Source organism: Syngnathoides biaculeatus, chromosome 9 (genome assembly GCF_019802595.1).
Source record: "Syngnathoides biaculeatus isolate LvHL_M chromosome 9, ASM1980259v1, whole genome shotgun sequence".
Lineage (NCBI taxonomy): Eukaryota > Metazoa > Chordata > Actinopteri > Syngnathiformes > Syngnathidae > Syngnathoides > Syngnathoides biaculeatus.
The window spans coordinates 4,287,338-4,314,095 of NC_084648.1; the positions used below are offsets into that span (position 1 = coordinate 4,287,338).

Here is a 26,758-nt window from a genome sequence, read left to right on the forward strand (position 1 = left end):
CCATACATTAATTAGCAAGGGCAGAAACTAACCAAATTTTAAAAAAGAAAAAAAAATCAAATGATTCTACAGGGTTTGAGGAAGGTACAAATCACCATTCAAACTCAATTTTAAATGGGTTGAAAGTGTAACAAAATCGAAATGTACAAGTTATAAGACTTCACCTATGGTTGCGATGAATACCAGAAGGGCCAAATCAAGAACAGCAGGACTTATTTCAGGCGTTTTGACTCATGAACCCAATTTACAGACTCAACAGCTACAAACTCTGCAGTATGAACATAATGTTAAGCTGGTTTTAGAACATGGGCGTCTGAAGATGTCAGGAATTATAACATTATGGGTAAAAGGGTCATTTTAAAAAAACAACTTTTAAGGTAGTGCTTGAAGTGAGTCACCAGTCAAACAAACGTTTCAGCACAATCACTTGACATGGGGTTTAATCGGGTTACGCAATACATAAAATGTCTGACAGTGGAGGGGAAAAGAACTAACAATTTATGGTGACATGAAATAATTGAGTGAATTTCAGAATTTCCTAAATAAATATAGAAAAACAAAAGCTATTGGAAAACCAACTTCCCATTGTACCCTCCTGGCTTCTGTCATTTATTCATTTACACTACCCTTGAAAAAAGATGAAGGGAAGAGCTGTGTGGGTTTTTTTCCTATTTTGTTTCTTTACATTAGATCAGGATGGCTTTAGGTATATCTAAGTAAGAATACATTTTATTACAGTCAGACAGAACTGCTACTACCTTAAATATACAAGCACAAATACACAAAATTTCAAATTTTCAAAAAAAAAAAAAAAAAAAGACAAAATAAAACATCCACACTAAATAATTTTTCTTTTATAAACAAAAAATAAAAACAATATATTTTAGGGGAGGAATAAAAGTCCCGTGGTGCTCCTTGGTCTGTAGCTTTTCAGTATTTGTATAAAATAAAAAAGTAACAACTGAACTGAAGAGGTTTGATAGAAATTAAAAACATTCTAGGGAAATATATACTGTATAAAAACTCTTAAAATGTGTGTGTATGTTGCTTAAGCTGCAGTCTTCTAAGAGATGGCTCACATATCAAGGAAACTGGAATTCCTACCCTCAATAGTGGATGTTTGTGTGTATCACTGTGTGTGTTTCATGTGAATTGTGGTGTCCCACATTGAAAGTGTGACAAGTTCAACAATTTTTCAAGAGGTCTCTAAATTCTGGTCTGCTCGATTCGCCAAAGCCACTAATGTGTCTTTTCTCTCTTGAAACATTTCTCATTCGCGCTCTCTCTTAATTGCGCATGCACACACAAATATACATACATGCACGCACACACAAATATACATACACGCACGCACACACACGCACAATCAATATATTAACAAAGGTTTCTAGTGACTTGATGCATTGGAGCAGTCCAGAATTGAGTCGTTCAGTGGCTGGGTGGACAAGCTGTCCCTAAGCAACTTGCCACCATGGCCATGCCACATTGCTTTGTAGCTTTCTTCTTGGGTTTAGTGTGGGTTAGTTCGCGCCTGGATTCAATCACCGCGCCTCCTTCATCAGAACTACCAAGTTGCTGTCCAAAGTGGAAATTAGCAAGAGCAGATGGGACATTTTTAGTATGAAATGCAGAAAAGGATCAGAAAGGAAGAGGGGCCAGGGTGCCTTTAAGATGGGAAGTCACAGTATTGATGAAGCCCTGGGAAGAGGTCAAACTGAGCTCTGTCAGTCACGTGTCGGAGGAGTCAGCGTTCTAAAAGCATGTCTGGGGGCTGCTAAGAAACCTGTTGCTCTCGTGACTTTTGGCTTTGGGAAAGCTCAGAGGAGGGCGCAAAGGATTTGTGTCGTAGAGGAGGGGCTCGGACTCTATTGCGATGCCTGTGAGGTGGGGTTGTCGCTCTTGCTCTCCTGGCTGGAGGGCGCCTTGTTGTTCCAGGGCGAGTTGGATCCCAGAGCCGGGGAGTTGTTGAAGCTGTCCTCGTCGTCAATGCCATTGGCTGCGTCAAACTGGGTGTTCTCCAGCCGCGTGATCAAACGCTCGTCCTCGTCGCCAAACTCCCCTCCCATCAGTGTGGGCTCTCCCACCACCATCACATCCTGTAGAGGTGAAATAAAATGTTAAATGCGAAACATCCCTGATGTCGAAAAGGTACTTAAAAACAACGATTATGCTCTGCTGGCACACAAACAATGATGCGTCAAGATTCCCTCGTAGCATTGGGAGTTCCTAATGATGTACCTACAAACATGTGAGTTAATGAACACAAAGTCAAACAGTCGCCGTATACAGTGACCGATTCCTAAGAGCAACAAGTCAGAGGCAGATCAAGTCACTCTTCAACAAATAATGTGCAACACTTACTTTTACGTAAGTGGTGCTATATTTTATATTTTTAGTACATTTAATATAGGGTTAGTTTTTAAAAGGTGTTTTAAGAATAACTTGGATTGGGTTGGCTGGAATATTGGATTCTGCACTATTTTGGTGCTACTTACAGAGCTCGTGCACCTACGTCACCAAAATCACATGATTGGTCATATTGCCGGTCAAACAAAGCATTATTCAATGGTAAGTCCGTTGCGACGAAACAAAAATGTCTTCTAGCACAATGCCCAGAGTTTTGTCCGATACCGTTAGACATTTAAAGGCGATAATAAATGTAGGTACGTGGAAAAATGAGAGACTCTTGGCATAGAGGACCCATATTTAATGCCGAAGTCGATGTTTTCACCGATAAGAAATTAGACTGTTAATTCGCTTCCGCATGTCTTGGACAACTGGATATACACATCTAGTGAGCAAGTTGTTGAGATTTACACAGAAAAGTTGGAAAGCGTATAAAAGTCTGGATGTGGACAAATACTTTGTTGGAATAAATCCGACATAGTGACGAGCTGACGGCTTGTGAACACGGAAGCGTGTTCGGCTACACGTTAACATTTGCCGGAATCCATCGATATTTTCAGTGAGTATTCAATAGAAATACCAATATTTAAATAAATGACACCTGGTTTTACACAAACTCGCATTCATTAACCATGATTGAAAAAAAAAAAAAAAAAAGGACAGAGTCATCTCCACACAACATACACGGAAGCAATTGCGCCCACACGTTAACCTCTCTGTTGCAACAGACTTTTTATTTTCTTTTTTTAAATACGCATTGTTTTCAGATGAGCCAACTTGGCATAATCAATACTTCTTGGTAATTTGAGATTGAGAAGAATAATTCCTACCTGAAATGAAGCGATCGCTACACAGGCGTGTGTGTATTTTGGTTGGGCACCATCCGTCACGTTTAATTTCCTAACTCTATCGATCTGTTCTCGTATTTTCAGATGCTATTCCATAGAATGATCTCTTTGAATATCTGTCTCATCTGTTGTGACAACCAATAGCACAACAGGTCTCGGGTAATTTGAAAAATCTGCTCTGGTTCAATGGCTCCCGCAGTCCAGAGCAGCTAGATTTGACTGGCAATATGGCGCAGTGCAAACTGTGGCGTCACGGGCACGACCTCTATACACAACAGCCAAGAAAGGCGGCTGTTCCGGTGCAAACAATGGATCAATACAACAGTTTATTTAGTACCAATAGGACAGGGATACCTTCACTTATGTACTTACTGGAACCTGGCTGGACAGAGGGAAGCCACTACCAGGACTCTTCTTCTTGTTATTGTTGTTGTTATTAGGTCCTCCTCCCCCACTGATTGTGCTGCCACCTGACATCTTACGCTTCCGTCGTTTGTTTGGAGGCTGTCTTGACGGCTCGGCTACACAGAAAAAGCAGGAAGAGTTGTTCCATGTAAGGAAATGTTTGTGTATGCACTGTCAAATGTTGGTTTGTGTGTGTTTTACACTTACCTGGAGGTGCCACCATTCGTTGCCATTTCTGGAAGAGGCAGGTCTTGAGGCAGTCTCTGGGGCTGAGGCTGTAAGTCTTATGTCTAGACATGAGTTCCTGCATGGGCTCTAGGATCACACATAGCTGAAGCACAAAAAACATAGATAGAAGGCCAGTGTTAAATTTTTTTTGTTAAAGATCATATTTTCAGTGCCAACTTTTTAAATCATAAAATATAAGTGGAAATAAATCAAAGTTACAATGTTATTAAGTAAGCACTGTATTTTAAAATATATGCAGCAAAACAAGAAAAATATCACCAATGTAGTTATGCAACTTACCCACCGGACGCGTTTTGGGCATTTCATGTGGCGTGATTACCATAATTTTCGGCTTATAAGCCGCGACTTTTTTGACATGCTTTCAACCCTGCGGCTTATGCAGTGATGCGGCTAATTTGTGCATTTTTTTCACGGCCGCAAGGGGGCACTCAAGCGGTAAAGGTAAGAGTGAGACCAGTGGAATATATGTGCCAAGGAAGTGACCGGGTATGTTTTTTTTTTTTTAACTGCCCTGTTAGTGCTGCGCTAGCGTGTTGCCGATGTGTCTTGGTGACTTTTACTGGTGTTTTTTTCTTTTTTTTAAACCGGCCCTGTTAGCGCTGTGCTATCGTGTTGCTGCCGCGTCTCAGTAATTTTAACAGTATGTTTTTTTTAACCGGCCATGTTAGCGCTGCGCTTGTGTGTTTTTGCTGTGTTACTGCCACGTCTGTGATTTAGGTATGTTTTTTTTTGTGCTGTGCTACCGTGTTTCTACTGTGTTACTGTGCTACCGTGTTTCTACTGTGCAGGTGCCACGCTGTTTCTCTTTTTTACTCACATGTTTTTTGTTTTTTTAAACCAGCCCTGTTCGTGCTACCGTGTTGTTGCTATGTTAAACTAAGCCAAGGTATTAAAACTTTGAAAACTCTGTGTACCGAATTTCTTTGTAAATATCTCGTGTTTCAATGTGGGCACTTGCGGCTTTTATACAGGTGCGTCTTATGTATGTACCAAATGGTATTTCATTTACAAATGTACTGGAAGAGGCTTTTAATCTGGTGCGCTCTGGAGGCCGGAAATTACAATACATAGAAAGTCAATGCAGTTTGCACAGATAGATTCAAATCCATGCGGGGCAGTGCGAATGATGCGGGAATTCGCAAATTCTCCTCCTTCGCCCGAATGCACGAAGCTGAGACAGCTGAACGTGTCCAGGAAGTAATGTTGTCAGCGCCTCATGGAGTGGAAGCACTGCCCCTTGCCGAGCTTTCAGCGCTGAGGAAGTGTATGCAACTTTCAATGTGTCCAAATGTGTCATGCGAGCAAACTCAAGCGAAGGACGCAAGGCGAAGCGATCTTTCGCATAAGGTGGTATGTAGTTTTAGGATTTTCTCACAATAACCAAAGAGAGAGAGACAAAAAGTTGTACATAACTACCAGATGTATTGACAGCTTTAAAAAGAAAGTATATTTTAAATTCATAATAAATTAATACTCATTATGATCTCTCAAGGGAAATTTAATTTACACTCTGGCCTACATAATTTTGCTGGCCATCACAGACAGCAGACATGCATGGTAATATTTCAGAATAAGGGGATGCACTGCAATTAGTACCAATTTATTTTGTCCGCAGAGGGACTTCAAAAGTAATCCTCTGCTTCCAAAGCCCCACCTCCTTACGGATGAGCAACTGACATTTATTTGACTTCTAGGTACAGCAGTAAAACAAAGCTTTTCCCATATCCCAAAAGAAACAGACATTCATAATTCTAATGATCTCATGTATTCTTTATTTTAAATGCAACGAATTTTCAGTACTGGCCGGGGACTTGCAAGGAATTCACGACAACGCTGCAAGGAAAAAAAGTAAACTCTGGACAATGACGGGTGTACTCCAACTTATATAAAGAAATAAAGATACACCACATTTTTACCAGCGCAAAATTTGAATTAGTAGACGTGAGCAAGTAAATCTGGTGGTGAAGTTGGTACGACCATGTCAAAGGGATCCTGGGAAACAAGTTACTGTGGTCAGGATCTTGTTGTTTTCAATTTATTTCCACGTTTGTGACTAAAACCTGCCTACATTTACCGGTAGATAGGATTTGTTCTTTGCCGAAATGCCGAAACAACAAAATCCACTCCTTTCTATCTTGTGCAATCAAATTTGGTCTTTCAATAAAAATTTGCATTCATCTATTTTTGTATTTTCTGTCATCTAAAATCAGTGTAACATTTCAAACAACTAAATCAGAATACATTTTCTCACCACATTGTTGAGAATATTCAATCTAATAATGCTTATTTGGTACCTTTACCAAAGCTTTGTTGAAACAAAGTTCAGATATTCAACCAACACAGGGTGTGACTCATGCATTGAAAATTGCTCGGAAGCCACTTGCAGACCCAGTCTGACCTGTACGTGAGTTATTAGAAAGTAAGACGCATACTTTTTACTTCTCAGCATAATACCCTTCAAGCCTTTTGTAGTGAGAAAGTCAATATACACACAACACCTACAAGAAGTTTTTAGTGTGTGTTCAAATTCCCCAAAAAGTTCTTGAAGCAAAAATTTACCACCAAACATTGAGAACAAAATGGAGTGTATAATGTTTTGTGCTTGACTTACTCGGAGGTAGTTTAGAGTAGAATTTGACAGGCCACATCTTGTAATATTTTTGGACAGCTGGTCCAACATCTGCGGGTCCTGGGCCTGAGACGGTTATCAACAGGACACAGTAAATAACTCACATAAACATACATTAATACGATGTAAAAGATTGTGGACTGCCATCTACTCACATGCATGGCCAATATACTGCGAGGGATGAGTTCACGGTGTTGTCGAATGCTAAAGTGCCACGTTTTTATCCTCATCATGTCGTCAAACATGAACTCCAAGTACAAGCGGCCCTCGACACACACCTACAGAAAGGAAGTCAAGAGTAGCTTTAGGATGTGTTTTTTCATTCAATTTTATCATGACATGGATAGTAGAGTCCCACCCAGCACCTAAGGTGAGAAGGCTTTGCAACTTGGGCTGTTGATTTATTTCTCCCTGATATTGATTAGAGACCTAAAAGGAGCATTTACCTTATTTGACTTTGCACTACAATAACACTTCAAGGGGACAAATACCATTTCAACTGGGGTTTGCCTAGGCCCCTTCGTCTTCCCTAAAACATAATTCTTCACATTTCCAAGACCCATTGGACATATGCTTCCAGCTCTGTGGCCCCTCTCTTGGGTGTCAGTGCACAACTATTTCCATAATGTGGATACTGGTTTATCAACAAAGAGGAAAACTATTTTTTTTCTCTCTTTAATGCTTGTACTTGTAATGATCACAACACACTTGTTTATATCTAGTCTGTGTTGAGCTGTTTGCAACATTATATCAGGAAGTGCCCAATAGTCGATAGCCAGAGGAGCTACAGGTATGTTCATTGCATCGTCACAACTGAAGCCGGAAAGGAGCAATCACCAAACATGAAGTGCAATCACGGCATAAGGAATGATAAAAACTTCATCCATCACAATGTGGCAGGTAGCCAGCTAGCTAGCTCTGGTGAGAAAGTCAGCTGAGTGGCTGGAAAAGAAGCAGCTTTTCCAAAGCAGTGACAACTTATAGCACAAACAGGCTCAAAATCCAAGAGATTCTGAAGTAAGCCAATTCAAACGGCAAAGAAAAACTGTTGATGTGACGATTAAATTCTAATTCGGAAATAATTTTTTACAGTCAATATGAATAGAGTACGGGGTGTAAGATGTTAAGGTAGGTTTTTCCAATTTAGTTTTGACACCTGTGAGTTAACGCAATCAATTTGCAAGTAAAGATTGATTTGGGACAGATGAAGGAGGAGACAAATGGGAGTGGCGATGTTGTGGGTTACACTTGCCTGCGTGAACATTGGCTTTCCATTCTGAGAGACCATGGTGCACTGATCACAGTCAAGCGAGACAAAGTTGTTGTGAAATGACTCCTTGGGGTGTTTCAATACATAATAGAGCTCAGTGGCACCACCTTCAAATATACTCCGAAAGTACCTTGGAATCAACGTCCGACCAATTGCTTGATGGGTGGAAAAAAAACAAAGGGGTGAGAAAATAAAAAGGATTAGATTGGAAATTAGGATAAATAAGCAGCATGTCAGCAGAATGACACGCTCATATGGCATTTTTGCTTACTGTAACGCTTAGGCCCATCTTCCAGACAGAAAGTAATGGTCAACATGGCATCGTCTTCAAAAAACTCGGTAGTAAATGCATCCCACCATAGGTTATCACACTCCTACAATTTGAAGATGGGATAAATATTCAATTACCCACATAAAGCTCTGTGGTGTGTGAATGAGATAGTAAGAGTTCACAAACCTCCGTCCAATTCTGTAGCCGTTTGTTTAGTTCAAATATTCTGTAGTCTGTCTGGTTGCCATATGGTGTGTGCCTCCTACACCATAAAAAACAGAAGGTGAGGACAAAAGAAGAACATTTGGCTTGTGGTAATAAAACAGAAGGGAACTTCTGAGCTGCAGTACTATCAGGGCTGTTAAAAAAAACAACACTCTTTTAGCCTGGTCAGACTTTTAACGCTCAATTGAATGTGAAAGGAAACCAAAACATTATCTGCATTGTGGTTAATGTCTTACCCTATGCCTGGCTCCAGGTATGTGGGAGGATACATTGGGGTTGGACTGGAGAAGCAAGGGAGAGACAGAGAGATCCTTTCAAATCACATATAGTGCAACCAACCCAGAACACAAAATTGTGGAACAAATAGGATGAAACTGTAAATGTAACACTTCTCCACTACACACACCATCTTGTTAAGTTACCTAACAGACCCTACAAGTCATAAATAAATAAGGATCACAAGTTACTCCAGACAACAAACACTGCCTGTAGTAGCTCAAAGGAAGACGTTGCAATAAACTAGTATAGTATTCTATTATTTGTACAATGTAATTATTAAGCATACAGTTCATTCATCGAGCTTTAAAGGAGCTTTAGAGGAAACCGAGAGGAAACAAACTTAAGCATCATTTTGTGGCACTGAGGACTGACGCCGCAGTGGGTGAGATGATGATTTCTGGAGGTCATTTCAACTTTGACCCCAATGCTCAATCTGCACTCCGCTGAAAACTGAATAACCACCTACGTGAAATATTTCTCCCAGTGAAGTTATAACTGGTCAGCAAGGCTGTGTGATATTTTTCTCATTCTCAAACTGTTCACTTCACCCGCAGTGGTGGCCGTTACTGGTATGCTGCACAAATAGAGCTTTGATTTGTCACAATTACAGGTGTAGCGATTTATCAATTAACACACAACTAATCTATCATCAAATTAATCAATGATTTTTGATAATTATAATTTAGACAACTTGTTGAACCTACAACTGTCAAATTCCTCAGAATTTCACCCTCTCAACATAGAATAATTATAATAACTGTATCTAATTGTATTTATCATAATAATAAAGCAGTAAATATGTTGTATAATAATAATAATGTAGACTCACTATCTTTAATCAAAGTAAGACATTTGCAATGTTTTTTACTTTGTCAAACTTTTATTGCCTATTTTTAAACATGTTCCAGACTGAACCAGTGACAGAATCATAATCAATTTATGTTTGTGAATTTTCTGCACTGTCAATTTCAAACTAAGTCCTGTTTTTGAAGGTTTTTTTTTTTAAATCCATCCATCAATTCTCTAACTCGCTTATCCTCACTAATATGATCCATTGATTAATAATTAAAAAAAAAAAAAAAATCAGGGACAGTTTAATTGATTATTAAAATAATTATGAGTTGCAGCCCTAGTCACAATATAGATTTCAGCTATTTATTTGCATGACCTTTGCGGGTCTCAGTTTGTCCTGTATATCACATTATTATGGCACCTGCTATATAGCCAGCTCGTCTCTGATCTGAGTACTGTACTAACCAGGCCAGACCCTGTTTAGTTTCCAAGATTACCCATACAGCACATCTAAAATTAAATCACAGGCACAAAACTCACCCCACATCTCTGTCCAGCATGGTGCCGGGATGGAAAGGGGGGAAAGTGCTACCGTTGGGGGGCTCCTTGGGGGAGTACAGCTTGAATGACTTGGAGGAACAGCCTGGAAGAGAAACCAGAAGAAAGAAAAAAAAAAAAAATCAAATGGTAATATCTACTTGGTGCTTGAAGGCCAAAGGTTAATTTATTGTAATGGTGTTAAATTGAAAATACTGTCATGGGGAACCTAAACTAAACAAATAGTATAGTATAAATAATATGGACATATATAATGCTTTTGGGGACACACACCCAACTGGGGCTACCACAGCCTATATTTCGGTATTTCTTTTTCTCCTTTACACACTCTGCTTTTGCTATACAGATACGTATAAAGGCCACAAGTACCAACAGACACGGCTAAAAAACAAATCTGACATTTCTCACAGACCTCATAGCCTTTATAGTACTCTAATTGGCCAGCTCTCTTAAGGCTATCCAGGGTAGCAGTCTCCAGGTCACGACCCCAGCTGTTACCATGGTGAAGCCCCGCCTCATAAATGTCTTGTCTCAACATAATAAACATATGACTGTCTTTGTGTAGCAGATTTTCAAGCACATGTAGTTGGGATTTGTGCTGGGAAAAGAAAAACAAAAGCAGGATTTGCTTTAAAGTCGATGCTACAATATTTTATTCACATTAATTTTATACATGCTAAATACTTGAAAAATATGACCAGTACTGGTGGACAGTCGTGCAGTGGATATTAAAAAGAGTGCTAAAATGACTGTTAGCACCATGTTGTGGCATTAATACCAAATGTATATAATTCACCAGAGAGGTTTGGCTGTACTAACAAAAGAATATTATTCTGTCAGGACATAAAACGAGTTTAGCAACTCCAACCGGAAAACTATGACTTCATGTTACTGTCAACAGAAGTTGTTTACCATGCAAGTAAGTTGTACTGCAATGGGCTGGGTGCAACATCAAGAAGGAGGAAAAACAACACCAATGGAGTTGATAAATAAATAAATAATCGATGTTATGTGCCCATTAGTTGGTAAGAGCTCCATTAGCTCCTCTCATCCCCTGTTCGCGGTTAATGACAGGCAGTCCCAATCACATCAGCACGATTCCACTTCCTCCATTGGGAATTTGTTCATTCCTGTCCAACAAGCAGACGCTGCACTGTCCAAACACACACACAAACTGAACATGTATGATGTGTCCAGGCTGGTGTAACTCAAACACTACGTTTGTACGATCACCAAATATGTGACTGCACGTGAATTCTCCACAACATGAAGTAGTCACTTAACAATAACAGCTGCATACATTTTGACCGCTCGGTTTGCACTGAAACACCAAACAAATCAAACTGTTACTGAAAACAAACTATGCTGTATTGTTAAAGTTGCACTTGACCTTTGTAAAATCTTCGTAGACACGTACAATGTTTCTCATTCCGTCCACGCACATTTTATGAGGCTGTGGGGTTACAAAGGAAATTAGAGAGGCACCAAGCGCACAATGCTAACCATTAGCACCTAGCTAGGAGAAACGTTAGCTTGGCACACTTCGAAGCAAAAGAAGATTCAAGCGCACATACAATGAAACAATCTGGAAGAAGACAAACAGCAAAGTTACTCAGCAAATACGGCGACTGGACGCGATCAGACCACGTAGAGGACTTGGTGGCAAGGCTAACGTTAGCCAGCCCCAAAAACAGCTGCTACCCACCGCTAACTGCTCTGCTAACGCCTTAGCATTAAATCCCTTTTTAAAAGGGGATCCGGCAAAATAACCAAACGAATTGTAGTCGCGCCAGCCAGTCAGGCACAACTAAAAGTGGCACCGGCTGCGGAAAGGATGAGAAGCGTTCAGTCGGGAAAAGCGAGCGTCTACCTGCGCTGAAGTCCAACGAGAAGACGACTGTTTACAGATCGGTGGTCGAGTCCGTGCGTGCGCGCCGTGCGTCAAGACCGACAGGCCCGCTGAATGGACGGCTCGGCGCAACGTAGCCACAAGACACGTCCCAATGAACGCTATCGGTGCACTTCTCCGCGAAGCGTGAGGCCGGGGGAAGCAATGCGGCCCAAATAGCGGGAGTGTGTCTGCTATGTTTTGTCCCACATGAGGCCTCGTCAGACGGCTGAAGCCTGTTGCGGGTTTACATACGGACCCCGATGAGCCCTTTGTTCACGGGAGGACATGAACAATAGCTGTAGGCCCTCCTCCTCCTCCTCTTCCTCCTCCTCTCTCTCCGCAGTACATTTGTTCTTCTCTTCCCTGACCGCCACCGCCAGTCGCCCCCCTCCACTCCACTCCAAGGCTCATAAAGGTTGTCTGCTAAGCAGTTTCTCCCTCTTCCTCCTCCATCCCATACCATCCTTCTCAGTGACACAGATGAGAATTGGTCTAATGCAGCCAAGTGCAAGTGTGTGCGGAAATGAAGCTCGTGCTGGATGCCAAGTGATCTTCATGTTCACCTAATTAAACTCCGAATTAAGCTGATAGCTTGCTGCATCAGGTAGTAGACAAGGAAGAGAGAACTTTCTAAAAGTAACATTTGAAAACCCATGGGTCCATTGTCTGAACGGGTTTTCCTCATTTGGGTCACGGGTGTGCAGGTGCCAAGCTCAGTTCAGCTGACTGTAGGCGAGAGGTCGGCTGAACCCTGAACCAGCTAGAGCAGTGCAGGGGCAGTTGCTCAAAAACACAGCAAGTGGAATAAGAAGTTGCTATGCCTGAGCAAAGCAATGCAGGCTAGTCATGAAAACACAAGAAGAAAAGTCACTTTCCTGAAGGACACCAAGAATTGGCGTTCCTAGTTAAGGTGTGCACCATCCGCCCAGTGGATAATCGGGATGATAAACCCATCTATTTGTATTTTGTGCACAAATTACATTATTTTCTGGATATATATATATATATATATTATATATATATATATATATATATATACACACACATTAGCATTGATGTGCACGTCACAACTGTGTTGTGGCCAAAATGAAAAAAATCCCATGTCATCCCTGGAGCTTTGTACCAATTAGTGGATTTATTCTCTGTTTTTGTTTTCAATGAAACACAATTGATATTAGGTGGGCCACCTCACTTTCTCCTTCCACAGCCTAGCATTGGTTCTTTAACACTAATACCAATTGTATCCATATCTCTCTCTCTCTCTCTCTCTCTCTCTCTCTCTCTTTCTCCATCCATCCATTTTCTTAGCTGCTTACCCTGACGAGGGTCACAGGAAGTGCTGGAGCCTATCCCAGCTGTCAACGGGCAGGAGGCGGGGTACACCCTGAACTGGTTGCCAGCCAATTGCAGGGCACATAGAGACAAACAGTCACACTCACAATCACACCTAGGGGCAATTTAGAGTGTCCAATTAATGTTGCATGTTTTGGGATGTGGGAGGAAACCAGAGTACCTGGAGGAAACCCATGCAGGCACGGAGAGAACTTGCAAACTCCACACAGGCAGGTCTGGGATTGAACCAGGGACCTCAGAACTGTGAGGCCAACGCTTTCCAGCCAAAGTACCGTGCCGCTAGATCCTGTATAACACATCCCTCATCTCAACTGAATTTACAAAATCCTTATAAAAGGAAAAGGCATTCATGAAAATTGTGGAACTTCTAGTGAGTTCAAATACAATGACGATAAATCACAACTAGCCAGATATTAAATTGTCCAATGATGACAGAAGATGGAAAGGAAATCAATTTAAAAAAAAATATTTTTCTTTTTTATGCTCTCCATGTCCAGTTTCCAAGATGCTTATCCTCACAAGGGTCGTGGATGTGCAGGAGCCTATCTCAGCTAACAATGTCCGAAAGGTGCACTACACCCTGAACTGGTCACGAGTCAGTCACAGGGCACATGTTTACCACAACACCACCTTTTTCACAATGTTTATTTAAAAATTTAAAATTAAGATTTCAGATCACCTGATTTTTTTTTTGTCACATTGGACGACTTTCTGATTTTCTTAATCCTATATACAGGCAAAAACATTTTTACGTTTGTGTTTTAAAGGGCCACTGAATCCTAAATTATAACATTTTGCATGTTTTTAACCGAAAATAATCCTCTGGAATGGTCCCATCCATTTTTTTCACGGCAACTTTGAATGTTGGCGTATATCGTTTTTTTCTTCTCCCACCAGGGAAAGTCTCTCTCGGACTTTGTCTTGAAGAAGAAGCAGGAAGTGATGTTTTTTTGCAGACGTCTCCAGTGGCGAGGTTGCGTATTTACACCTATTGTACCTGCGAGAGATTATCTGTTTTTTCTGCGTTAGCCAAATTGCCAGCTCGTTGTATTGCTGGATTTTGCTTGAACACTTGGGAGGATGAATTCTCTCTTGGTAAGTTTCCAAACACCGGTTCGTCATGAAAAATGGATTGCACAGGTGCAAGGGACGAGAGCCTCGTGGGTTCTAAATGACAGGTCGGTGTGTATAGAGCTATTAAAAAAATAATAGTTGGGGTGACGTAATCCTTCTCTCAGAACATAACAAAAGATCCGTGTCATAACAACTTAATAAAGTAGGTAAGTCAGGGGTGCTAAATGTGTCGATGTGCGCTAGCCAGCGTTTTTATGATTTTTATCGCCGTCGTTCATCGCCGCCGGGGCCGGCATCGGATTGGGCGGGGAGGTGGTTATGCCGCGTGTGGGAGGAGAAAGGAGCTGTCCCCGACACCGGGCCACCAGTGTCTGGGCACCCCTGAAGTAGTTACTCCATCCAGCATGGGTCCACCTGAGTACATACTGTCATACATACTGTCGGGGAGTCTGTTGTTAGTTAAAAGTGATCCGCATATCATCTAAATATGTTTTGAAACAATAGGGTAATAAATCTCCAGTCGCTTCACTCGAAAAGTTCTGTTGTCGTCTCCCATAGGTGGCACAGCGTCTTCTCAATGCCGACTGTCCCAGTGTGACAGCTGTAAATGACATTGGAAGCAATATGGCCGCCACTGGGATGTCGAGTGAGACTTCCGAAACTTTCCGCATTAATGACATACTCTCCGCTCTTTTTTTGTATAGACATTGAAGTGAATAATATTATATGTAGTTTTCATTACAATATCTATTTTAAAATGTATATTGGGCTGTCTGTGGCCCTTAAAGGAAAAATGTCATTTATGGAGTTCAGTTGTTGGAAATGTGATCGACAGGAATCAAACTCCAACTTAGTCATTCCCAACAACTGTCCGGCCTACCAAAGGTGAAATGATAAGGGCCACCGAAGCTTTAAATCAAAAGTGAGCACAATATGAGGCTAGGATCAGTAATTTTCCAGATAAGGTTCCATAAATAGGACTCACTGATGGTGTAGTGGTACACATGCCTAACTTTGGTGTGGGCAGCGTGGGCTTGATTCTTGCTGAGTGATGATGTGGATATCTGCCCTGCAACTGACTAGCGACCAATTCAGAGTGTAGTCTGCCTTTTGCCCGAAGATAGCTGGGATAGGTTCCGGCTCTCGTGTGAGCCTTGAGAGGATAAGCGGCCTGGATAATGGATAGATGGATGGATGGATTCCATAAATATATACAAAGGATTGAGCAGCTTTATTTACATTTAAATCACTTGCAAGCAAGCTAATATACTATGGGTAACAATATCAGTATTTTCCAGGGTCCGATTTAATTTTATGACACATCGTGTATCAGAATGGTAATTTTATATTTGGACATAAAATTGAGCTGGACGTAAGCGGACGCAGAAGAATGTTATCAGTAGCTCAGGTCACCGCACGCAAGTTTATTTAATTTTTAATTGTTCTGCTTGTCACTATACACAGCTGGCATGAATAGTTGAATGAAGAAAGATTTTTTTTGTAGTATCCATCCATCTTCTACCCCACTAATTCTTACTAGTGTTGCATTTGTGCTCAAGCTTATCTCAACTTGCTCCAAGAGAGGAGTGAGGTACAGCATGGCCTGGTTGCCAATCAATTGCTGGGCAATTATTTGGAATAAAAGAAGTGAAATGGGATCATTTACTGTGGCACACAAAATGATCTCTTCTAGCACACTGGTTGGGAATAACTGCTTCACGGAAAAATTAATTGCAATTGATTGGCTGGCAACCAGTTCAGGGTGTACCCCACCCCTTGCTCAATGATAGCTGGGGTAGGCTTTAACACTCCCATGACCCTTGTGAGGATAAGTGGTTCAGAAAATGGATGAATGGATGATATTTAAGTAGGACAGTACTGTGAAAAAGTGGGCACCGTGACGCAGCTTGAAGAGCATTGGCCTCACAGTACTGAGGAACAGGGTTCATATCCTGGCACCACCTGTGTGGAGTTTGCATGTGCGTTTTTCCCCGGGCACTCCGGTTTCCTCCTACATCCTAAAAACATCCTTTAGTTGGAGTCTATAAATTGCCCCGAGGTGTGATTGTTGTCTGTCTCCCTCTGTCCTGCGATTGGCTGGCAACCAGTTGAGGGTGTACCCTGCCTCCTGCTTGATGACGGCTGAGATTGGGTCCAGCACTCCTGCGACCATCGTGAGGATGAGGGGCTTAGGAAATGGATGGATGGATGTGAAAAAGTGGTTTGCGTGTTTGTCTCACAATTTTCAAGGTCTGTGGCTCGAGCCTCAGTTTGAGCTTATATCTTCCTTCCCCCTTTTTCTCTGGTACTCCGGCTTCCTCCCACGATCCAAAAACATGCATGTTAAGTTTTTCAAATAGTCTCGATCAGTGGCTCCCAAACTTTTTTTGCAGCCGCACCTCATTTGGAGAAAAAATTATATTCAGCACCCCCACCACTCACATAACCCCCCCACCACCACACACACACACACACACACACACACACACACATACACACACACACACATACACACACACAATACATATAGCCTTGATTTGCAACATTCAATAATCACTGGGGTGCTCATTTTTACAGTTGAAAAATGACCCTGGTGATTTTATCAAGCCACCAAGAATAAATACAAATCTAAACTTGTTTTTTCCTAAAAATATGTAACATCTTTCATCATTTCATTTAATGTCATTCGAGTGGGTGGTGTGGTCGGTCGTAAAATTTGCTCCATCTGCTGGGTGGAACTTAATGAAAAGTGTTCATGGTAGCCCCCCATCATAATGCCCCCGAGTTTGAAAACCACTGGCCTAGATTTTACATTCTTTGCATTGTTGTTTTTTTTCCATATGCACCCTGTGATTGGCTGGTGACCAATCCAAGGTCTTTTGCCCTAAGACAGCTGGGATAGACTCCAGGTCACCAGAAAACCTGAATGGGGATATATAGTAAAGATGGATAGATGAGTTGTATTTTTTTCTTCCTAGCTGTGTACTCGATACAAAAAGTTGACTTTTTCTTTACCCATGTGTTTAGAAGATTTTGTTATGGTCCAATAAAAACAAGGTTAACATTTTGGCTGTAATTCCAAAGGACAAGTTTGCCTCAAACAATACTGCTCATTACCCAAAGAACACCATACCTTAAAGTAGGTTGATGGGACTATCATACAGTACTTTGGGCTCCTTTAGTTGGAACTGGGGCCCTAGTCGAGGTGGGAGGAATAATGAACACTTCCATCCATCCATGCATTTTCTTGGCCGCTTATCCTCACGAGGCTCGTGGGAGTGTTTAAGCCTATCCCAGCTGTCAACGGGCAGGAGGCAGGGTACACCCTGAACTGGTTGCCAGCCAGTCGCAGAGCGCACAAAGAGACAAACAGCCGCACTCAAAATCACACCTAGGGGCAATTTAGAGTGTCAAATTAACATTGCATGTTTTTGGGATGTGGGAGGAAACCAGAGTGTCCGGAGAAAACCCACGCAGGCATGGGGAAAACATGCAAACTCCACACAGGGAGGGCTGGGATTGAACCCGGGTCCTCAAAACTGTGAGGCAAATGCTTTCCAGCTGCGACACCGTGCTGCCATGAACAGTTCAAAATACCACTAAGTGTTTGCACATAATAGGTTTCTGCTTAAAAAAAAATTAAATGTAGAAATCAGAGGTTCTGGCGGCAAGTGTGTGTTTATTACCATTTGACATTAGTGGGAATGTGATCATTCTGAACAGATAGAATTGTTTATTACCCCTCCCCCCACGCACACGCACACACAAACAAACAAACAAACAAACAAACAGACACACTAAATATCAGTTGAGTTATAGGTCACATTAAGGGTGGGAAAAAGTTTTAAAATTATTTCTCTCACACTTTTTTTCCCCCTCACACACTCATGTCTACACAAGTACACAGATGCATACACATTTACTTGCGTGCACATCACACACACACACACATGTATTCACACACATGCACAAAGAGATGTACGCGCTCATGCGCGGACGCACACGCATACATGTACAAACACACACAAAAACAGCATTAAGCCCAGAGGAGAATACCATGGCCTCTAAATCTCCTTAAATCCCCTCAAAATATAATCAGATATTCAGATCACAGCCAGAAAGGACTCACCCATATGGACAGAGTTTGAAATAAAAAGAACAAGTAGTATTGAGTGTATGCTCATCATACATAAGCTGTGAATCACCATCTCAAACAGAGTTCTGATTCATGCAGGTACACAAAGAGTGAAAACATATCCATCCGTTTTTTTCACCACTTGTCCTCATGTGAGTCACGGGTGAGCTGGAATCTAGCTGACTTGGGCAGGTTACACCTGGGAATGGTCACCTGTCAATCGACCCCAGACTGTGAGAATCGGCTCCCACCTTTCCTGGAGCCGCACACTGAGGAGTGGCTCACCACAGGGCTATGTGCTGAGCCTCCTCCTGTACTGTCTCTGTACCTTCGATTGCAGCCCAGTCAACAATCATAACATCATCGTCAACTCCGCTGACGACACAACAGTTGTCGGGCTGATCTCAAAAGGAGACGAGGCAGCCTACAGAGAGGCGTTCCAGAAGCTCACAACCTGGTTTTCAGACAATCTGGTACTGAACACTAGAATAACAAAAGAGATCATTGTGGATTTCAGGGCGGCACGGTGTAACAGCTGGAGAGTGTTGGCCTCACAGTACTGAGAACCAGGGTTGAAATCCCACCCCCGCCTGTGTGGAGTTTTGATGTTCTCCCTGTGCCTGCATGGGTTTTCTCCGGATACTCCGGTTTCCTCCCACATCCCAAAAACATCCAACATTAATTGCAAACTGTATATTGCCCCCTAGATGTGGTTGTCAGTACGACTGTCTGTCTCCGTGTGCCCTGCGATTGGCTGGCAACCAGTTCAGGGTGTACCCCACCTCCTGCCAGATGACAGCTGGATTACCCTCATGAGGATAAGCAGCTAAGAAAATGGATGGATGTGGACTTCAGGAGGAACAGAACTGAGCTGCCTCCGATGAGCGTTTGGAGGGAGTCCACACATTCAGGTTCCTGGGAACCCTAATCTCTGAGGATCTGTCACGGACAGACATCTCAGCGGTCATCGCGAAGGTTGAAAAGCATTCCCACTTCCTGAGAGTCGTCAGGAAAAACAACCTGGACACCAAGATGCGGCTGAGCTTCTACCAATCATTCACTGAGAGCCTGCTGACATACTGTGTCTCCATCTGGTATAGGAGCTGCACTGAGGCAGACAGAGCAAAGCTTCAAAGGACAATTAAAACAGCACAGAACTTCGTAGGCTTCTCTCTCCCATCCATGGCAGACATGTACTCCTCTCGGTACCCCAGCAGGGCTCAGAACATTATTAAGGACACTACACATCCCGGTTTTCAACTGTTTGAGCTCCCGCTATCAAGAAGCGGTGCAGATGCACAAAGGCGAGAACCAACAGACTGAGAAAAAAAGTTTTTTTCCAAGAGCCATCACCACACTGAACTTTCATTTTTCCTCAAGCCGTGCTATTAATCAGTATGCGAAGGCATGCTGATTTTCAAAATCTTGTGCGATACATTTTATGGATTCCATTTTTTATTTCTATCTATTTATTTTTTACCTTGCACTTTTGTATCCACTGAAACTGGAGAAGCTCTCCTATCTCGTTGTACTTTGTATAATGAAAATAAGTTGGATTTGATTCTATATCCATGAGGCAAATATTGTAACCACTAATTCACTATGCCGAGTGAAAACATAATGTTTCATAAAAGCTCATTATTATTTTTTTAATTAAGGTATGTGTACTAGACGAGGAAAACAGCAACAACATTATGGTAATATAATTTCCATCAAAGTCTGGAGTGAAAACAATTAGGCAGCAGTATTAAGTCAGACTGCTCCAGTGATTAAGGGTTCACATACATATTAATATAGCAGTCTTAATGACTAAATTAAAGTGAGTTTCATAACTCAGAGAATTATTATGACCTTATGACATTTTTTACAACTTTTTAAAAAGTCGTTCATAGGCAAGTCTATATTATATGTTATACATTGCGGTCCAAGAACATAACCTTGGCACTACTAGGACTAATTATTCAAACAAATCTTAAATCAGGAACTATCATCATTCTAGCTCACAGTTCTGTTTAGTCATTATATTCATTAAATCCTTGGATCTTGTTTTTTTTTTTTTTTTTTTTAAAAAAAAGAAACACATGGCAAGAAAGTAAGTACCTTATACTTACATTGATAAAAGATGGTGTAGTGTCAAATCTGTGTGGGAAACAAATACACTGACGGGTAAATACGGTCAACCACAATTCGTTCCAAAATGCTGGTCGACCTCTAATTAACACACATGCAATTTACCCTAAGGGAAATAATTGCTTTCAAAATGAGAATTAAAATCCCCAATTCATTTTCTGTAGCCTATTTAAGGCAAAATCAGTTTTCCTTTTTTCGAGAGGTGGGGAGCGATACCAGTAAAATTGTGGTTGGCTGACGTTATCAGTAATACAATTTACTCTTATCATATGGTAGTTAGTTTGATTCATCTACCAATAGTTACCTTTTAAACAACAACCAGCTCTTAATATGCATTTGATATTAAAATGTGCTATTTTTGCATAGACACCAGATTTATCCCTAACAAACTGAGGTGCTTGGGAAAATGAGGCAAGTCAATAACCAAGACATTTGATTCAGTCATGGTGCATGTCAAAAGTGTAGACCAAGTTTCACCCTTTGTTTTAGTAATGACAAAATAGACGAAACACACTATATTCTCAGCTATGCACACGACGACTATGGACGGACGCAGGATGGATGGATGGATGGATGGATGGATGGAGTGTCATTGTTCCTGGGGCTCTGCCGAATTCATGCAAAATTTAAATTACAAAAATAGGGCCCATAGTGTCTATTGCAAGAACCGGAAAAGTAGGACCTGTGGGCCACATATCACCAAGTGCCTACAGTTGCGAAACTCCAGCAGTAATATTTATTATCCCTCCTGTTGGATTGAGGGTAAAATGGATCCATCTAAAAATCTAAAAGCAGAGAATAAATGTAAAAAAAAAAATCTTAAAAACACAAATTCAGTATGGCCATATCTATCTATCTATCTATCTATCTATCTATCTATCTATCTATCTATCTATCTATCTATCTATCTATCTATCTATCTATCTATCTATCTATCTATCTAATCTATCTATCTATCTATCTATCTATCTATCTATCTATCTATCTATCTATCTATCTATCTATCTATCTATCTATCAGGTAAGAGTGAAGAAGTGTCGTGAGAATGTTGTGTTTGTTTACATTTACAGTAAGTGCCTATTTAGCATGTCAAGTCTGCTCTAAGTTGCTCATTTAACTAGGCACACCGGTTTCCTCCCACATCACAAAAACATGCAACATTAATTGGACACTTTAAATTGCCCTTAGGTGTGATTGTGAGTGCGGCTGTTTGTCTTTATGTGTCTTGCAATTGCCTGGGAACCAGTTCAGGGTGTACCCCGCCTCCTGCCCGTTGACAGCTGAGGTAGGCTCCAGCACTCCCTGCGACCCTCATGAGGATAAGTGGCAAAGAAAATGGACGGATGGACGGATGGCTGTACTAACTAAATTAATCAATAAGCATCAAAGGAACACAAAAACACCACATTTGGAAAAACTTACTAATTTACTTCGGGGTTTAGATAATGGGCCACATATGACCCAGTGGGGCTTAACTACCAAAAAAAAAACAAAAAAAAAACAATGCATTTTATGCAAACACGTTAGACGTTGGGCTTTAAGGGTAAAAAGAGTAACTGTGGTACATTGTGTTTATAAAGTGGGGCCTTAATTACACTAGGTTATACGTGACCCCATGGGTTCTCTAGGGTTAATGTGGCTTAAACTACACTCATATTTAAGTTACTTTTTCATGTTGCCGTCATTCTGTAAATTGCGTGGCATATATTACCAAGTAATGGGTACAGTTAATCTGTTTTTTTGTTTCTGGGTGTACTGTGGATAAATGATAGTCCTACCACTTGACAGCTGCTGAAAGTAACTAAAAACATATTTTTTTCTGTTACTTTTAAATCAAGTAATCATTAAAGTAACTAAGTGACTATTAAACTCAAGTAATCAGTAAAATAACTAAGTACTTAGTATAGTACTTTGTAGTGAGCAGCCTGGACAGATGTGTGTACCAAATGAACAGACACATAATACCAGTTGCAACTTTTTGTGACTTTGGAAAATAATGGTTGAGTTCTGAATTGTACAATTTCAGGTGAGACTCCATAAGTGTCCATACGATGTAACTCGTTTCACACCTGAATTGACGGAACGGAGGTGCACGTCTAAATAAATTACAATACGGAATAAATCTTGTTGAATGAGAAGAAAAAGTCAAAATACCTGTTGTCTTTACAATCTGAACCCCCTATAATACTGTGTGAACAAGTAAATAAACCATCTTGGTGCCTAATTTAGTGCCGTTATTAATTTGATTTACGATCCATGACATTTTGCAGTCTATTAGTGAAGCTGCAATTCAAATTGTAGTATGCTCTTACAGATGTGCATTTAATCTGCAAAACGGTGATGCCACTTTAAACATGCACCTCTTTGTCAGACATTAAGAAGATAAACTCTCTTCAAGGCACGCCACTCCCCCGACCAGTAAAAAAGATGCTGAGGCTGACTTTTAGTGGCTATACGTTTTCAAACTTAATGTATGACACGATTACTTCATAGCTCAGGAGGCTTCAGTCAGACTTTTTATCACCATCCTCTTGCTGTATGTCTTGTAGTGTAGTCACACACAGTAGTGAGTGTGTAGATGTGCGCGTGTGTGTGAATATGGGTGATCTATGTGGATTTGTCCATCTTACTCTTTATGGCTATATAGTAGCCATGGTAACACAAGCAAGTTTTCACAACTGGAGAGAGGCTAAGAATCACCGCTGGACACACAAGGGTTAATCCTTTGTGCATGTGCGTGTGTGTGTGTGTGTGTGTGTGTGTGTGGTGTGTGTGTGTGTGTGGTGTGTGTGTGTGTGTGTGTGTGTGTGTGAGTGCGCGTGCATGTTATAAGCTTTGCCATCGAAATGTTACATGACTGGGTTAATCCACAGAGCAAGTATGTGTCGGGTGATGGAGAGACGGTGGGGGTGGGAGGTGTTTCAGGATAAGGCTTTAAGGGCTTACACACACCGTCTCTTTTGCTGTGAGGCACAGGGCAGGCCTTATCTTCAAGCAGCACCCTAACCAGCGACACACACACACACACATACACGCACGCACACACACACACACGAACGCATGTCACACTGCTGAACCTGCCGTGCGCTGGCGAGCCTCAGAACCCACCTAAAGCCAAATTTCCAAGTATTCGCTGAAAAAAAGTAATTTGAATTTACTTATTTCAAACATGTAGTACATCGGTTGCATGTATGATTAAAATGTGGTAAAATGATGTATATTTTTATTTGTGAAGAGAAAGGAAATCGGTTTTCCACATTTTAATCATCTCGATTAACAAATTAAGTACATTATCAAATTGTGTGCTTATTCTTTCAAGTCTGTTTAACAGAAAATATCATGTAATGGGAAAAAATAGTTTAAAGCCTTCATTGTGGAGAGTAGCAGTTTCTACAATCAACAGCTTGCGCTTTGATGAGAATTATGACAGTAAATCACCTTCAATTCTACACAATCCATCATCCATACAATGTCTGTACCGTTGGATCCTCACAAGGGTCGCGGGTGTCCTGGAGGTTAACAAAACTATCTTCGGGCGAGTGGCAGGGTACACATTCCAATTGGTCGCCAGCCAATCGTAGAATATAAACAAACAACCATTCACGCACACATTCACACTTGTAGGCAATTTAGAGTCTTCAATCAACCGACCACATATATTTTTGGGATGTGGGAGGAAACCGGAGTACGCAGAGAAACCCCAAGGAGGGACAGGGGGGACGCGCAAACTACACAGAGGCGTGGCCGGGATTTGAAGCCCGGTCCTCAGAACTGTGAGGCAAAGGTCCTCATCAGTCATCCACCGTGCCTGCTAAACAATCCACTCACACAAAACATGTTGTCCATTCCACTAACAGCCAGTTAATTCTTTTGATTAAAACAAAACATACTCGTAATTCAACACAACCTCAAAATAAACGGTCCTGGAGGACCATGTTGTGTCCTAGCAGGCATCATACAATTTTATATTACTTCCTATGAGTGGCATGGTGGATTACTAGTTACCACATCTGCCACACACTTCTGAGGACACGGGTTCAAAGACTTCACCTGTGTGGAGGCTGCATGGGATTTCTCAACCACTCCGGTTTCTTGCCACATTCTAAAAACATGCATGGTAGGTTGATTCAAAGCTCTAAATAGCTCGTGGGCATGAATGTGAATGTGGATGGTTGTTTGTCTCTGTGTATGTACCCTGGTGAGTGAGCTAGGATAGACTCCAGAATGCCCATGGCCCTAGTGAGGATAAGCGGTATGGGAAATGGATGGATGGCTGCACGGACAAATGCTTATTTATGATTAGCATCAACAGAGAGCTATACTGTAGAGTCTATATATGGGAACTGTGTTAACTGTCAATGGTTTTCTGATGTGATCCCAAACCCACGTGGCGATCTCCTTTACACGATGATGGTTTTTAATGCAGCGCTACCCGAGGTATTGAAGGTCACAGGCGTTCAGTATTGGTTATCAGAGATTTCTTCGGATTCTGTGAATCTTTTAAAGATATTATGCTCCGTAGATGATGGAATCCCTAAATTACTTGCCATCATACAGATTTTCTTTAACTGTTGGACCATGTGATCACACAATTGTTCACAAAGTTGTGACCCAAGCTTCATCCTTGCATGTGGATACCTGACCCTTTTGGGGACCCTCCTTTTAAACCCAATCATAACATTCACCTGTTTCCATTTAACCTGCTTGGTAACCTTGGAATGTTCCAAACAGGTGTGGTTTTTTTAAGCATTCCTCCACCTTGCCAGTCTTGCCCCTTTCCATGCTTTTTCAGAACACGTTGCAGGAATCAACAAATAAAGTGTGAATATTTGGAAAAAAAAGACATTCTTCTGTTTCAACATTAAATATCTTATCTTTGTAATGAATCAAATATAGGTTGAAAAGGATCTGCAAATCGTTGTATTTCGTTTTTATTCGTTTTACACAATGTCACAACTTTGAATTGGAATTCAACTTTCAGAGGTGAGCATTATTATCTTTGTAAAAGTACGGTTTTTTTTCCACAATCCAAATAGCCATCTTGTTTGCATAGAGAAATAAACACTGTAAAACAAAAAGTCTATTTTCAAATAAGGGCTTGGTGAAATATTATGTGATAACTCACAAGGAGACTCTCATTTGATGAGGAACAAGTATATATATATATACACACGCACACACACACACACACAACCATAAATAATGCTAGAAAGACATCAAGTGTGTTAAAATGACAGTAGAAAGCATAAATAAAACATCCATCCATTTTCCAAAACGGTTATCCTCACTCACGCCAACCTCAGATGACTTTAGGAAAGAGGTGGGGTACGCCGTGAACTAACCAATCACAGGTCACATATAAACAAACAACCATTTGCACTCACATTCACACCCTACGGAATATTTACAGTCTTCAAGGAAAGCAGAGTAACCAGAGAAAACCCAAGCAGGCATGAGGACAACATGCAAACTCCACACAGGTGACGGCGGATTTGAACCTAGGTCCTCAAAACTGTGAGGCAGATTCGCTAACCAGTCATCCACTGTGCATAAACGGTGAAATATATAAAAATAAATAAATAAATGACAGCATCTGAGAAACTTACTGTGCCTAGTTTCTTTTTCACATCGCGGCAGACAATAATTGTTTTCTTTTCCTTAAGGAGCAAGTGTGATTAGCTCAATCACACTTGCGCAAAATAATTAACAATAATTATTTTAATTATTGATGTAAACAACATTTTTAAAATGCCCATGAGAAAATAGTGGGTTTTCATTTTCCTAGTATGGAGCCCATTTAAAGTGATTGTCGCACAACCCTTTTGAAAATATTTTCAGAATTGATTAAAACGAGCACATGGTCAGTGAGGAAACTCCCTGATGTGCGCCGAGTGAGGTTGACCTATCACTTTAATCCAATTGAATCAAAGCACAAACAGCGGAGAAAAAGCAGATGAGAGTGAACCAGAGCTGACAGAAGTCACCGCAAAAGAAGTCGAGCTTGAACGTTCCTCAATCATGTGCTTCTGAATCAGCTGTGCGTAAGGCCACAAGGAAAAGGTCATCTTACCTCCCTCAGTTTCAAGCTGTGACATGGCCATTTTGCCACCCATAAAGTCACGTTGATTGCGATACACTGCTCAAACTCTTACACGCTGCGTTGTGTATTCATGCCTCTCCCTGTCTGTGATATCTCCAGTGTCCAGACTGTCAGCTCAGAGGCATTGGAGGGTGTGGAGGGGG

General features: G+C 41.2%; 1 protein-coding gene across 1 annotated transcript; it reads right to left on the reverse strand.

The window, feature by feature from the left end:
- On the reverse strand, positions 1–26,688 carry ldb1b (LIM-domain binding 1b). The gene is made up of 11 exons (XM_061828692.1): positions 26,586–26,688; positions 9,915–10,017; positions 8,540–8,584; positions 8,265–8,340; positions 8,079–8,181; positions 7,790–7,962; positions 6,693–6,815; positions 6,520–6,603; positions 3,867–3,990; positions 3,627–3,775; positions 1–2,096 (listed from the first exon to the last, which is right to left on the reverse strand). Exons 1-11 carry the CDS (start codon positions 26,626–26,628, stop codon positions 1,866–1,868), a joined length of 1,254 nt encoding a protein of 417 aa, XP_061684676.1. The 5' UTR covers positions 26,629–26,688; the 3' UTR covers positions 1–1,865.
- Positions 26,689–26,758: the final 70 nt, after the last annotated feature.

What these genes read in the sequence shown, in the direction of transcription:
- ldb1b (XM_061828692.1), bottom strand. Translation starts at nt 26,628, where the DNA reads ATGGGTGGCAAAATGGCCATGTCACAGCTTGAAACTGAGGGAG. An exon ending in ACAGCTTGAAACTGAGGGAG is followed by an intron (nt 10,018 to 26,585) that starts GTAAGATGACCT and finishes TTTCTCTTCCAG; the next exon opens with GCTGTTCCTCCAAGTCATTC. An exon ending in ACGAATGGTGGCACCTCCAG is followed by an intron (nt 3,776 to 3,866) that starts GTAAGTGTAAAA and finishes TTTTCTGTGTAG; the next exon opens with CCGAGCCGTCAAGACAGCCT.